General features: G+C 51.4%; 1 protein-coding gene across 5 annotated transcripts in view; it reads right to left on the reverse strand.

Annotated features, from left to right (window-relative positions):
* Nucleotides 1–2,076: 2,076 nt before the first annotated feature.
* Nucleotides 2,077–14,731, reverse strand: part of SLC39A11 (solute carrier family 39 member 11) — a 340,360-nt gene continuing 327,705 nt past the window's right edge. For all 5 annotated transcript variants that reach the window (XM_070483529.1, XM_070483527.1, XM_070483531.1 and 2 more), the window contains 3 exons: nt 7,261–7,359; nt 4,603–4,761; nt 2,077–3,779 (listed from right to left, as the gene is read on the reverse strand). In XM_070483529.1, the coding sequence (XP_070339630.1) occupies nt 3,701–3,779; nt 4,603–4,761; nt 7,261–7,359 (337 nt within the window). In that variant the 3' untranslated portion in view covers nt 2,077–3,700. The remainder of the gene's footprint in view (nt 3,780–4,602; nt 4,762–7,260; nt 7,360–14,731) is intronic.

Below are 14,731 nucleotides of genomic sequence, written 5' to 3' on the forward strand. Positions count from 1 at the left end.
TGATTGTCAACTGTGACCCAAGCTGTCCCTCATGTACTGGGTCATCTACCACACTTATAAAACCCCATTACCGACTGGAAATGGCTTCTAGGGACTGGGGCTGACCGGTCCTGAAGGCGTGAGTTGCATGCTCAGGTAGCTCCTGTTCCTCGTTGCCTATTCCTGACGCCTTCATCAATCTAACCGTGTCCTAGAGGGACGTTTCCCCAGAGCCAGTGACTGAGAGAGGGACTGCAACTGGTTTACAGATGGCTCTGCGTGATATGCTGGCCCAGACTGGAAATGGACTGTGCCATGTGACAGTTCCAATGAGGACAGTAGGTGGAGAGAAAACCGCCCAGTGGGGAGAAGTCTAAGTACATCTCTCTATGTCCACTTTGCTTAGAAGGAAGGATAGTTTGATGCAAGAAGCTACACCGATTTATGAGCAGTGGCAAATGGTCTGGCCAAATGGTCAAGCACTTGAAAGAAGCAAGATTAGAAGTTTGGTGACAGAGAGGTTTGGGGAGGCACGTATGGCTGCACCTCTCAGAATGGGCCAAATGTGAAAATAATTGTCCCTCAAGTAAAAGGTCACCTAAAGTGACCTACTGTGGAGTAGGCTCTTAATAATTAAGTGGACAAGACTATCTACTCTATGAATGACAGTTTCTTTCCCCAAGAACATCTGCTTTCTCAATTGATTAAAGAATAAAAGTGCCATGTTGCCAAAAATGGAACTATGTGCGGATTCAAGCACAGAGCTTTCCATCATTGATGCAGACCTGGCCACTGAATGCCCAAAGGGTCAGTGATGATGCCTGACCCAATACTGATGACGCTTCAGGGATACCTGCGGACTTCTTAGTTGCAGACTGATTGCCACCTCTCCCATCATGGAAAAGGCAGAGAGTTCTCCTCGTTGAGACAGGCTCATGTGTCTGGATTTGGACTTGCCTCCCTGTCTGTCCTATCATCATGGCATCCTATACAACATTGCTTCTGACCAAGGAATTCACTTTATAGTCAAAGAGGGAAGGCAGTGGGCAGACATGCATGTGATTTGATCCTATCACCCAGAAGCAGTCCTCTCTTTTCAGGACTAGCTCTGAGACAATATATAATGAGGTTGAGATATGTCCTTTAAGATTGGTGTTTGTTCAGAGCCAGTGATCAATGTGTGGTGCCATTTCTCCCAGAGCCGGCCTAAGCAGGTCTGGAAGAAGGGGTAGTGGGGATGGTGCCACCTCCACTCAACCTAAGGACTCTGGCTCTCTCCAACTTTGGACTCCACCAGCTTAGAGTTTTTAAACCCAAGAACGGAACGCTCCACCTCTGGGGCAGCTGGCCAGTGGGTAGCTCCCTTTGGAAAGGGGAAGCGTGAAGTGTTTTGCATGAGGGATAGCTCCGTTTTCTAAGCAGAAAGTTCCTTTTAAAGAGAAAACAGAGGAATTTTAGTGTGTGTAGATATTGAATAGCAAGAGAGCGAGGCTGTAATAAACTGTTTTCTCTTCTTTTGGCTTTCCACCATCTAAACTTGTCCCAAAATTTGAAAATCCACCATTGTGTGAGTCTTGGGGCGGGGGCAGGACCAGCTAGTTCACGGGCACAGGATCTAAGCTCCTGTCCAGAACTTTGAGTGTGGACCCAAGGCTCAAAGAATCAGGGTTAGTTTAGAGCTCATTTCCATGGTGGTGGTGTAGCATGAAGGCACTGCAGTTTGAGTGGTGGTGTCCAATGTCCAGAAACCGACATTGGGGGCCACTGCATCCAAACCAAGCTGTTTTTGAGATGTGATTGGACCATGGTCCCAGACCTCTAGTTTTCTTGGTTCCAAACCATTTTCAAGCCTGATTCTCCTAAGATCCTGTGAGCCTTCGCATTGCCTTCCCATTAAGTTCTTTGTCTAAGCAAGCTTGGGTGGGATGCTGTCGTTTGCAACCTTGAATCTTGCTAGCCCTTCTCATCTCAACTCTTTCTTTTGCTCCTCCTGGTGTTGGGCAGAGGAGATGTTAGGACTAAGTTTAGTTAGCTCTTATATATTATCAACCCTGGAAAGAAGCAGCTTTACGAAGGACTAACACAGCACAGGTCATCCACGACAATATCCCTTTTATTGATATTGATCACAGTATGAGGTCTTGTCCATCAGAAAGAAGTGTGCATTACGCAGAACTACATACAAAGACATAAAAATACACAAACACCAACCACCAAACCAATTCATCTCAACCAATCAAACCTCTGAATGTGTCTTCAGTTTTGATCATCAGTGCTTTGGAAGAACATACATAGACTCAGCAAAGGGTGGGCCTTCGGGGTCTTAGAGCATTCACAGAGCAGGGCATTCACCCTTGGAAGCAATTAAACCTGTAAACTCAGGGCAGGCGTTGATAACACAGTGCCTGAATACCTGGCTCGTGGGCGGCCTGCCTTGCCAGTGGAGCCGAGTCAAGGTCCCATGTGCTCCTTCGACCAGTGAGGATGGCAGGCCTTACCGTGTTTGAAGCAGACGTGTTATATCACCCCTGTTGGAGAAGCTGTGTGTATGAAGGTGTAGATTCGCTTCCAGTCTAGTTCAAGTCATTCTTTAGGGTCATTTCAGAATGGTCACTTGGCTAAAGTTTACTTTAAAAGGGAAATGGAAAAAATCTCTCCCCCCGTTTTTTTTTTTGTTTTCCTATCCCTTCTTCCTTTCTAATCCTAAGTTTTCCCATCAAACTCCAGCAAAGACTGCTGCAGCTTCAGAGTTCTGGGTCAGGTTACAAGTTACCAAATGGTCAACGGAGAAGGACCTACTGCAGATTCCAAACATCTTTCATTCAGCCAAATTAGCTTAAGTGGCTCCCTCCATAAGTAAATGAAGGGTTTGGGTTCTAGCAGTTTGCTGGTGTCCCCAAGTCTCTTAGAAAAATGAAGGCTATAAACTGATCAAAATAAACATCTAGGGGATTTGGACATGATGACAAGCCACTTTGCTCTTGGAATCCATAGAGATCAAAGCCACACTCTGTCCTGTTGTCACAGGCTCCCTGCATAGTCACAGTTGTCCTGATTCCCTTAACTGCAATAGTGTCAATCTTTGCCTTAAAGGGAGAGAGAGAAAGACTAGCTTATTTTCTTCCCTTTGCTGTACCCTCTCCCAGAAGCATCTCCCTGGGGGAGGTATGAGAAGGTAAATTGCCCCTTGGGCTGGCTGGGCCTTGGAAAGTACTTGCTCTGTCCGCGATGCTCCAGTTCTGGTCTAGATGGGTAGAGGACCAATGGTGACAGATCAGGAGGGACAGACCACAAGATGTCCTGGCCATTGTGCTCTGAGTCACCAGGCAAAAATGCTTAGACGACTTCTCTCTTGGTAGCTTGCTTCTGTAGGTGACCTTGAGGAGTTGCCATTGAGTCAAGCGAGGGAGAATGAAGGTACAAAAGTGGAGATTTTCCTGACCTGCGTGTCCTTGGTAATCCCACTGAAGAAAGAGTCCACTGAGTGACCCAGCAAAGATCCATAGTTCCATGACACCTTGAAATTCCAAAAAAAACCAACATCTCTCTCAAAAGAAAAGTAAAAATTGTCATATTATAATCAGATTCAATCAGGATAATGAGATGAAAAGGAGAGAAAGGAAAAATGTTTTAACATGAAGAAAGAGGCATGTGGTCCCATAGAAGCCGACCGTTGTAGTTTCCACGTGCTGCCCTTCCTGGGGTCCGGAGCACTCCAGCACTAGCCCAGGCCAACGTCCAGTGACATCATCACCACGAATCCCAGGATGGAGGCCCAGGATGCCAGCTTCCCATTACCACTAGGAAGGAAGGAAAAGAAAAGGAAGACCTTAATGCACTCTGGGACACAGGCTGAAACCTCTGTAACGTCCAATTCCAATAGAAAACAGAATACTACCACTACTAATGATAATAACAATGACCAATAACATTTATTGGGGATTACTATATGCCACGCAAACTGATTAACTCATGTAATCCCACAGGATAACCACATGAGGTCAGTAGTACTATTATTCCCATTTTACTGGTGGGGAAACTGAGGCACTGACAAGTAAGTAACTTGCCCGAGGTCACCCAACATGGCTCTGGAATCCATGCTGGAGCAATAAAAAGTAGCAATTTTTTCTTGAAGATATTATTTAATGCAGCCTCAAAATCATTCTGCTATAAAAACCACAATGAAACGAGGAAGAAAGCCCCCCTCCCCCCCGGTACCTGGCCTGTAGCTAGACAATGAGAAAACATGGATGTATAGCTTTGGTTAACATTTCAGAGCTCATCTTTCCCCTCATTCCAGCCCCAGAAAAATCGAGAGCCTGAGAGAGAGAGAGAGAGAAGAAGAGAGAGGATATACAAAAATAATAGTCTGCTCTTCAGGGTCTGTAGACTTCAGGGGCGCATATGCCACGGCCTAATATCACCTCATCTGTCTCTCCACCCATGTGCCCATTCCTCCTCTCTCTTTCTGTATCAGAGAGCACATTTGAGGAGGGGGTGGGGAAGGGGCAGGAAGGGGTGGAAGGAAAGAAAGGAGTGGCAAATGAACAAAGGGCAGATCCGAGGCTGGGGCCCGGCCTGGGCTGGGGACAGCGACAGGTGAGGGAGGGGAAGCTCTCCAACCTGATCTGAGCCTCGGGGATGATGTCGTCCATGACCACATAGACCATGGCACCAGCAGCAAAGGCCAGAGCGTAGGGCAGGATGGGCTCAGCCAGCACCACGGCAAAGGCCCCGAAGACCCCGGCCAGAGGCTCCACCATGCCGCTTAGCTGCCCATACCTACGGAGAGAACAGAGACACGTGTGACCTTGGGGAGAGGCAGGCAGACACTCGACATGCTCTGACTGCTGACTCAACTCTAGAAAAGGGATGCGTCTTCTTCCACGCGATACCTGGCACGGCGCTGAAAGAGCTCCCGTTGTTTTCTTAACCAGCTCCTCTCCTTCCCCGACTCCCTGTTCCACGGTTACAGTCGACACCTCCCCTCCAAGGTGCTTTGTTAGAGTTCTACGTTTCCTCCATTGTCTTTTTAAAGTAAAAAAATGGCATCTGGCACACCCACTGAACGTGTACAGTTCACTGGTTTCTAATATATTCATAAGCTTGTGCAACCATCACCACTATCTAATTCCAGAACATTGTCATCACCCCAACAAGAAACCCCTCCCCATGCCTCCCTCCTCCCAGCCCCTGGCCAACACTAATCTAATTTCTGTCTCTCTGGATCTGCCTCTTCTGGATATTTCATATCCAGAATGGAATCATTCAATGTGTATCCTTTTTATTGGCTGATTTTACTTAGCATAATGTTTTCAAGCATTAGCATAATGTTGTCACATGTATCAGTATCCATTCCTTTATGATGGAATACTGTCCCCTTGTATGGATACAGCACACGTTAAATATCCATTCAGCAATTGATGCCTAGTTGTCTTTTGAACAATAGGACACCGACTAAAAGCGGTATGGATGTTTTCCAAGGACACTTGTGTTTGGCATATTTGGGGGTTCAGGCCACAAATTCAGCCCTTCTGAAGGAGCTGTACCCATCCACCCGTGCTGAAGAGGTGTACCCTACCTGGCCTTGTGTAGATTGAGGGCCTGTCCCCACTGCCTCCATCCTGGATTAAGGTGAGATTTCTCCTTTTAAAAAATCCCTTTATTTGAGCTAGCGAGAGTGGGTCTCTGTTGCTTGAAATCAAATGAGCCCTGATTAAAACAGCAGGCCACAGGAGCACTGAGAATTGAGAAAGCAGGAGATAAGCTGGTATCTGAACCCCACAGCTGAGGCCCACTGGCAAAAGACACCTGCTGCAGGTTGAATGCCAATAGGCAAGGAGTTGGGACATCGTCCCCACTGTCCCTTGCTATGGGCATTTGGCAAGATATACCCACCTCTGAGCCTCCATTTCTCCATCTGTAAAATGGGGTAAGGGACATCGTCCCGCCCAGCCTCCCCAGATGAAAGGACAGGACTGTGAACTCCGACCCCGCCCTGCTTCTCCCCGGCCAGGAGCAGAAGGCTGGCGTGCAGGAGACACTGTTGGTGCTGGAGAACCCTCTGCAGGGCCGTGCTGCCTGGCTCCCAGGCTCGCGTGCACAGGCCAGGGGACTTGCAGCTCCTTAGTGTGTACGATTCCTGGCCTCGGCTTTGTCACCTCAGGAAAAAGTGGGTATGACGTCAAGCCCAGACTGGAGTGAGAATTAAAGAAAAGTTTAATCTCAGGGTCTGGACACTGACCACAAATGCCCGGTTCCCGTCCCTCCTCTGCCGTGGGGCCTCTACTGTATGAAATGACAGGCCTTGCGGGGTCATGCAACTCACACTTGAAAAACATCTCTAGGGTCATCTTGCCCTGCCCTCACCCAAATCCGCTATTCCGCAGACTCCAACAATGGAGAAAGAGGTAGCGGAGGGTGGAAATAGCATAATCTACGTATGTGCAAGAACTTGTAAGTCATAAGTCCCTATAAAATGAAAGGTATTTTTAAATTGTTGTTATTAGCAGCCCTTTTAAATGCTCTGACCATCGACTCTAGAGTGGTGACTGTTTTCACATCGCGGTGTTCTGGGGCTTGGAGTCCTGAGTTGAGGGGCAGAAGGTGAGATTTGGAGTCTCTCCTGATAAGCCAGGTGACTTGAGCTGGTCACCTGACTGACACTCTGAGCCATGGTTCCCTCCTCTGAAGATGGGGGACTCATCTTACACGTCACTGAAAAGGTAAAATTAAGGAATAGACTAGAAAGCCCCTGGGGACTATGGAAACAGGAGGCATGAGTGCAATGGGCCTCCTCTCCCAAGACCCTATTGACATAATCCTGGTCTTCACATTGACAAGCGTTATGACAGGAGCTAAGGTAATGACTCTCAGGGGCAGGCCACCGTAATAGGAGCCTGGGTTAAGGCATGTAACATTTAGAGTAGACACAAGGTTGACCTTGGTTGTTCCTACCCAACGGGGAGAAACCTGACACTGAATGGGCATGGTGTGGCTGCCCCTGGAACAGTTTTGAAATAGGAAACATGGCCATTTGGGCTGGTTTGTGTAAAGGTTGAAGGTCAAGAGATGAGCTTCTTGAGGTTCCTCCCAGCCTTGGGGGTGAAGTTTCAACCAGGTTGTTAGCGTTGTACCAGAAGCTCCAGATTCGCTTCTGATACAGATTCAGATTCAGGTCAGGAGAAGCTATTCCTGAAGAAAGAAGCCCGCATGGAGGACCGCTCTGAGCTTCATATCAGAGACCCTGGCCTTTGGCAGCTGACACTCTGGAGCACTTACCAGAAGGCTCTCCAGGTGGAGAAGCCGGCCCCTCGCAAGGGGAGGCTGACAGCAAGGCCCTCTGGGAAATTCTGGATCCCAATTCCAATGGCTAAATTCCTGAAAGACCAAGAAGGCACATGAATGCGGCTGTCTGGAACGGAGCCCCCCCCACACACAGGGGCCCCAGGCCTAGGCCCAACACCATCCTTTGGTGTGAGACACCCAGGTGAGACCTGTGACAGGTGGAGGAAGGAGAAATGTTAGGGCATGCGTGTTGGTGGAGAGCATGAGGAGAGGGAGTGGGGGACACACACCCTCCAGCCACTCGTGCTGTCCTTGGTCCCCTGCGATGCTTGATCTTTACGTGCTACAATATAGCAGAGAACATGCCAGCTGGGTGTTAGCATGAGCTGAGTTCTGCCACTTAGCTGTACAACTATGCACACACCATTTGGCCTTCTCTGCCTCAGATCCTCATAAATAACATGGAAGGGGCTACAAGGGGATGATGACGTCTACCACGAAGGCTTGCCGTGTGACCCAGAGACCTAATGCCTATAAGTTCCTAGCAAGGATGAAGTGCTCGATACATTTTGGTTTCCATTTGCTCCTGGCATGGAGATGGGTATATCACACTTTATCCAAAAGCAACTTCAGAAATGGGACAAGGAAGGACTGATGCAGAATCTCAAGGTGATGCAGATCTCCTGGGTCTGGGCTTGGCTCCCCCCCGGCTCTCTGTGCGGCTCTGGCACTGGTGCTACACTTCTTTGACTTCTTTGGGCCCCTGTGGGGCTCACTGCAGTCCTCTCTCCCTGCCTGTGTTGGACACTGAGCTGTGTGAAATGGTCAACCAGTTGGAGCCAAGCCTTGAGAGACTGCTTCGCACACAGACCAGGTATCAGAGATCAAAGGGAGGAAAAACAGAACGAGATGTCTGCAAATGCAGTATGTGACCCCCAGGGAGACAAGGCACACGTATAAATTAAGAACCCTCACCATGCACGCTGCAAACTATTTTGAGGAAGCTGAATTGTTCGTGTCTGCTGACCTTTCCCTCGCTTCCCGGCTGCATCATCTAAGGCAGCTCTCTCCTCTTACTTCTTAGATAAAGAGGGGCTCAGACATTCCACGATCCAGAAGGCAGCAAACTTTTCCTGAACAGGCCCAGATAGTACATATTTCACTGGTTCTCTGTTGCCACTACTCCATTTTGTCATTGCAGTGGGAAAGCAGCCAATATGTAGACAAATGAGTGTGGCCGTGTTCCAATAAAACTTTATTTACAAAAATAGGTGGTGGGCCGGATTAGGCCCATGGGGTATAATTTGCTGACCCAGGAGCTATGGAAGGATCTGACGAGATGGAACCAGAGACCCAGGGCCTTGAGTGCCCCATCCTACTTAGGAGCTCACCGCCATGCATGTGGGAGTTTAAGTTTGGGCTTTGCAGTCAGACTTCTCAGGTTCAAATCCTGGACCCCTGATTTGTTGGCTGTGCCACCTTCCATTTCCCCAACTGTGAAATCTGAAGAACAATCCCGCTTCTGCTCCGCAGTCACAGAGTTGCCCGGGTGATAACCTGGATGGTCTCTCTGGAGCCCTTAGCACAGAGGAGCTGGTGTGCAGTAAAGACCTAATCAATGTCTGTTGTGGGGTGGGGAGAGTGTTGTCACAGAGGTTTCAGTGTGAGCTGGTGATAGAAGGGGCGACAGGATGGGAGTGTAGGACAGTCAGTGTTAACAAGAGGGCTGACTTAGTTCCAGGAAGCAGAATGGGGCCAGCGGGGGGCCTTTCCAAGAACTCATAGGTCCCCTTTCCAAGTCAGGCTCCAAATACTTTCCACCCTGCATCACAGCTCACTCCTTTAGAAAGTCCTGCTTCAAGCAGCTCTGACTTAGAAGTCTGACTTTGGCCCCTCTCTGCTGGAATCCCCACCAGCGTGCATTCATTTCCTCTTGTTGATACTTCTGTGAGATATTTACGTCACTCGTAAGGTCGCTCCTTGGAGAACCACTGTGCCACCTGAAGGTCTTTCTGATCCTGGGCTCCTGCAAGCTGGTCAGCCTGGTCAGGTGCACAGAAACTCCTAGGAGGCCCGGACTCTTGTTCCTCCTGGGCTGGCATCCTTTCTCTGGTCACCTTCAGGCTCCATCCCCACTGAGCCCCAGGAACCACCTGGAGACCAGATCCTCCCCTTGGCACAGAGGGGACGAGAGCTCCTGGGAGGGTTTACAGGACACCTTGATGAGCCCAGAGAGTTCCCCTCCATTTCTGAGTATGGAAAGCTGCAATGGATAGAGAGCCCTGGGGGTTGCCGCTGGGTGACCCTTAAAATCTGTGCCAGGCAGCTGGGTCTCAGAAATATCTCTGCTAGTCAAGGGCTGGCAGTCAACCTTGGCCAACACATTCTCCAAGGCAGCCCGGATCTGTCCCAGCTTAACAGGGGAGAGTGAGAGGAGGAGAAATTAGATAGGGTCCAAAAAGAAATCTGGCTTGTGATTTTCAGGAAAAAGCTGTCGTTCTGTTTCTTTGCCTTTTAGGTATGTACGTGTGCTTGGTAGGGGGCTCTGCTGGGCCAGCCTGGCTCTCCTCCTTTTCTGAGTCCCTAACCATCATTTTCAGCCAGTCTATCAGGCAGGATAGAAGGGTCAATATCTCCCTCTGTTGTTTAGGGACGGGGATGAGAGTGGTCTTGGGAGCCGGGTTTGGGAACGGAGTCGAGTCTCACCTCTTCTCACCTCTTGGGTCTAGTGTAGGAATCCAGACCCAGCTTTGGATCCATTGTCCAGCCCTGCTCAAGGTATAGGACCCTGACGAGCATGCTCCCACCAGTGCTGGGCAGAAATTCAGCTTTTTCTAGAGGCTTCTGCTATCACTTTCATAGCCCAAGCTGACCCTGAGCTCCTATATTCCAGGGGCAGGGGACATTTGAGATATCCTTCTGCTGAAGAAATGAAGCTTAAGGGCAAATTCCTGCCAATATGTCATTAGCCCTTGCCCTGCCTTCTCCAACAGACCCTCATGGCGGGGTCCTTTTCCTCCAAACTTTTTCAGTATCCCCTCACCACCTGCAAATCGTGGGGTGAATACAATGAGCTTTCTTGACCTTTGGCAAAGCCCCAAGTCCAAGGTTTCTTTCAATGAGGAAAGTCAAGGTGTTGGAGCAGCTTTTGTGCCCCTTGTCTGATGTAGAAATAGCACTTCGTGGCTGGCTCACTGCCCACAGCTGTCACGGTCCCTCCATGTTCACAGGCGTGACCTACCCCAGGCCTAACCGCAGAGTTGCCACCCAATGTCACCAGCAAGTCAGAGGTGGGGCTCCCTGTCCAAAGTCCTCACCATGCCTGGGCGCTGACTGCAGCCGGCCGCCGGGCGGGCTGCGGAAGCTTCCTCCACATCCTGTCCGGGAGCCACCGTCCTGATAAGCAGCACAGAAAGCCCATTCTTCTATCCCTGGCAGGCTGGGCTCCCGCTGCCCTGCCCTGGCTCCAGCATGGGGCTTCCAGCCCAACCAGGTGCCGCGCCCTGGGGATCCTGCCAGGTCGTTCTGGGCAGGGCGCCGCCTCACTGGGCCATCTCAGAGTCTCTCCTGAGTGCTCCCGGGCTCCTCAACGCACAGCAAGGTTGGACCACAGCTTCTCTGCCTTTCCCACCTTCTTAACTTGGCTCTCCTGTATACACGCACACACATACACACTCACCCCCTCACACCCCCCCCCCCCCACACTGGCCCACCATGTTCCCTTCCTCTGCTGTGTGCCATGCACATGTTAGATGTCAACCAGGTGGGGGTGACCCAGTGGAGGGGCTCCGTCCACTCCACGCCCTCTGCTTCACTTCACCGCTTGCATCAGCTCAGGACCATGAATTAAACCAGAGCTCTCAGCCCTGGCTGCACATTCCAGTCACCAGGGAACTTTAGCAAATGCCAGTGTCTGGGCCCTACCCAGGAGATTCCGGTTAATCGTGTGGTGTCAAGCCCCGGGGTCTGCAGATTTTAAGAATGTGCTGACCGTGTTGAACACCACTGACTTAAGAAGTCATCAAAGGGGAGGGGAGGAGGATGGTGGCCACGCCCGTCTCCAACTCAAGAACTCCTCCGTGCTGTCTGCTATCGGGACACTCACTGAGGAGGGGACACTCACTGAGGAGCATTGTAGAGGCTGCCCAGCTGGGAGCCAAGGACACCAGCAGCCACTTGTGAATGTGTCGTGCAGCCTGCAGACTGGGTGCTTTCTGTGTCTCAAGCTTGAGCTGGGAAGTCCTGGAAGGGATTCTGGAGCGTCAAAGCAGAGGGTCCTGGGGAGACGGGACGTCTCAACAAGAGTGATCGGGAATAATGGCCACTGTGTGTCTAGGTGCGAGGAGCAGAAGGGAAACAGGGCTCAGGTTGGCAGGGCTGGTCCCCCGGAAGCACAAGCTCGGAGCTGACTCGGGAGCAGTAGGGGCCTAGACTGGCTGGCAGGGACAGGACACCGTGAAAGAAGGACAAGTACGCCTGCTACAGGGCACTGGGGCGTGGAGGAAGCCCCAGAAGCCCTCACCCCCTCCTGCAGCCCTACTGTTCTCGCACGGCCTCCACACTAATGGACACTCTCTGCCTGCCTGTGGCCTCCCGAGGCAGTGGGGCTTGTGTGCCACTCCCTCCACTGTCTACTTTGGGAAGGGACAGCCCAAATCAGAGTTTCCTTTCCAGGATGGGCTGTGAAGATTCCAGGCAGGATTCAAAAGCAAGGGGAAAAACCCAAGCCCTTCGCCTTCAGAAGACACTGAAGCTGCTGTCTTCTTGTGTTTGGTTCCTCCCGGCGGAAGCACAAAGATGCCATTACCAGTCTGGACCACAGCAAATGAGTGGCAAGGAGAGGGAAGCGGGAACGAAGGAGTCTTTAAGAAAAGAAACCACAGGCTGTCCCCTGACAGTGTCCCTGCCCTTCACTGACAAGCCAAGCCTCATGGTGACCTGTCACCCAGGCCCCACCCAGGGAGGGGATCCTGTGTGAAGGGCTGGGAAAGGCCATTGATGGGGAGATCAGGAACAGAGGAGGACAGAGGGAGAGGAGGGGGGGAGGGGGGAGGAAGGGTTACAGGGCAGGGTGTCACGGGGTGGGGAGGTGACTCCTGGGGGCTGTGGCACCTGTAGGGACAAGAGCAGCCTGGAGAGGCCTCTCCCAGGAAGATGAGCCCAGGGTCTGTCTGTCTGTCTGGGAGGGTTGCCTCTGGGCAGGAGCTGGATTTGGTTTGGCATGTCCAGACTTCTCTTTTCCTTCCCCTTAGGAATCTGAATTTGCTGGGAAGGGACAGGCCCCGTCCAGCATTAGGGGAAATGAGGGCTGTTTTTAAGGTTCATTTCCTAGGACTTTGATTTTATTAATGCCAAGGTGGAAGAGAGAATGGCAGGAAGGAAGATGAGCAAACATCACCCTCCCTCTCTGACCTGGGGAGGAGGTGAGCAGCCATGGTTCACCCTCAGAGCTCTCTCATCGGCAGTGTGAGCAAATAGGTTAAGGAGTCAGGATTCTCTGAATGCAGTCTGAGCTTTGTGAGGGGAGCTGGGGGGCCCAACTGCCCATGTTTGCCCAGGACTCAGAGGGCTCCTGGGACACTGAACAGTCAGTGTTGAAACAGAGACAGTCCCGGGCCAACGGGGATGAGTTGGTCATCCCTGGAAGCACCCAGAAACCTGGCAGGTGGCAGAGGCAAGTCTGGGTGAGAATTTTAATTTGCCACAGAGGATGTACACAGAATCCTGGAAGCCGAGCAGATGTTTTTCTAAAAAGGCCTTATCCGATGCTTCTGATGGACTAATCCTCATTCCGACCGCTCCATCTCTCACTAGTCCCTTGGGCGTCAGGTCAGTCCGCGTGGGCCGCTCATCTCCAGCCCAGCCCAGTGACGCCCAGGAGCTGGCTGGGCAGCAGGGGCAGGAGAGATGGCCTCCCTTCAGTGACAGCAGCAGACGCTTTGCTCTCTGCCTGGGGCTGGGACACAAAGGGGCAATTCAGGCTGCTTAGGGCCAGGAAGCAGCCGGAAACCCCTGGGGTGGGGAAGGTGCTGGGCTCATTCACAAATATTGACTCCCTGCAGACGGAGTGGGCCGGGTCCATGAGGGGAGCCAAGGAGGTGCAGGCAGGGAAAAGGTACGCATTCATGGGCTTGCCTCTCCATCTAGATGCACGAGCAGAAGCAAAGAGGCCGAGGGTGCTTTTCCACTGCCTCCCTCTGTCCTGGCTCTGCCAGCCGGGTAGAGGCGGAGGGCCGAGGGCCTCTCAGGTACAATACTCGCCCTCCAGGCTGCTGGGTGGGAGAGCCCTCCTGGCCCTATCTTCCAACACCGAGAATCCCAAGAGGTGGGCAACAGGAAGAAAGGCCAGCCCAGTGGGCAGTTGCTTCTGCTTTTTCTTAGAGGCCTGGAGGCCCCCAGAGGCCTGACCCTGTTTCCCTGCGGGCTGCCCTCTTATCTTGGGCATCCTGTTCCCACTCAGCCCCCAGAGTTAAAAGTCAGAGAACACTCACTCACTCACTCAGACCACAAGCACCCTTGGAGGCCCCTTGGTGGGCACCTTCATTGTTCAGGCAGAAAACAATAGGGCAGAGAAGCTCAAGGTCTTTGCAGGCGATGGGACATGTAGTGGTGAGCCAGACAGACCTGGGTGAGACCCACAGGTGCACTCTTGTGACAGAGTGCAAGCCACAAGAAACTTGGCCTTCACTTTGTCTGTTAAATGGGCAAAGAACTCCCCCATTTTCAGGGTTCTTCTGCCAACGGGGAATAATCACTGTGAAGTGCTGGGCACAGCTCAGTCAAGAGTGGGTGTTCCTTAAACGGCAGCGACTGTTAAAATTGCCCAAGGTTCCTGAACGAGGCAGCCCTGAGACAGACACTCAGGGCCCCCATTCCTCACAGTCCAGTGACCTTCCCAACCTCACAAGAATTTCTTCTCAAACTCATGCTCCTCAACCTTCTTGATTCTGTGACCTCCTGGTCAGAACCAAGGCCAGAAATAGCAACCGATAGCCAGCTGGGCGCCCCTTTTCAGGAGTGACTCCAGGATTCACTGCTAAGCCCTGGCCACGTATGAGGACTTAAGCCACACATGAAGATGTTTGGAAGGGCCCCCATCTTCAAGGAGGTTACCATCTAACAGAGCTGCATACAGGTAACTACAGGACAGCACAGGACGTGCCAAGGGCCAGAAGAGAAGCACAAAGCACAGGGGGAGAAGGATTCTGGCAGAGAAAGACGATCCCGGAAACCTTCATGGAGAAAGCGACATTCAGGAAGGGCTTTGAAGGATGGGGCTCATTATAATAGACAGTGATGGGGAAATGCATTTTATGCGAGAAGAAGGAAGGGAGTAAGAAAGGTGTGAGAGGGCAGGGCAGGGAGTTCCAGGTCTTCCTTCTCTCCCCCTCCCCAAGTCAAAGCCCATCTCTCCTAGACATCGTTGTCTAAAAAATCTCTCCTGCGGATGAGAAAGACTCACAGG

Source organism: Equus asinus, chromosome 13 (assembly GCF_041296235.1).
Source record: "Equus asinus isolate D_3611 breed Donkey chromosome 13, EquAss-T2T_v2, whole genome shotgun sequence".
Classification (NCBI taxonomy): domain Eukaryota; kingdom Metazoa; phylum Chordata; class Mammalia; order Perissodactyla; family Equidae; genus Equus; species Equus asinus.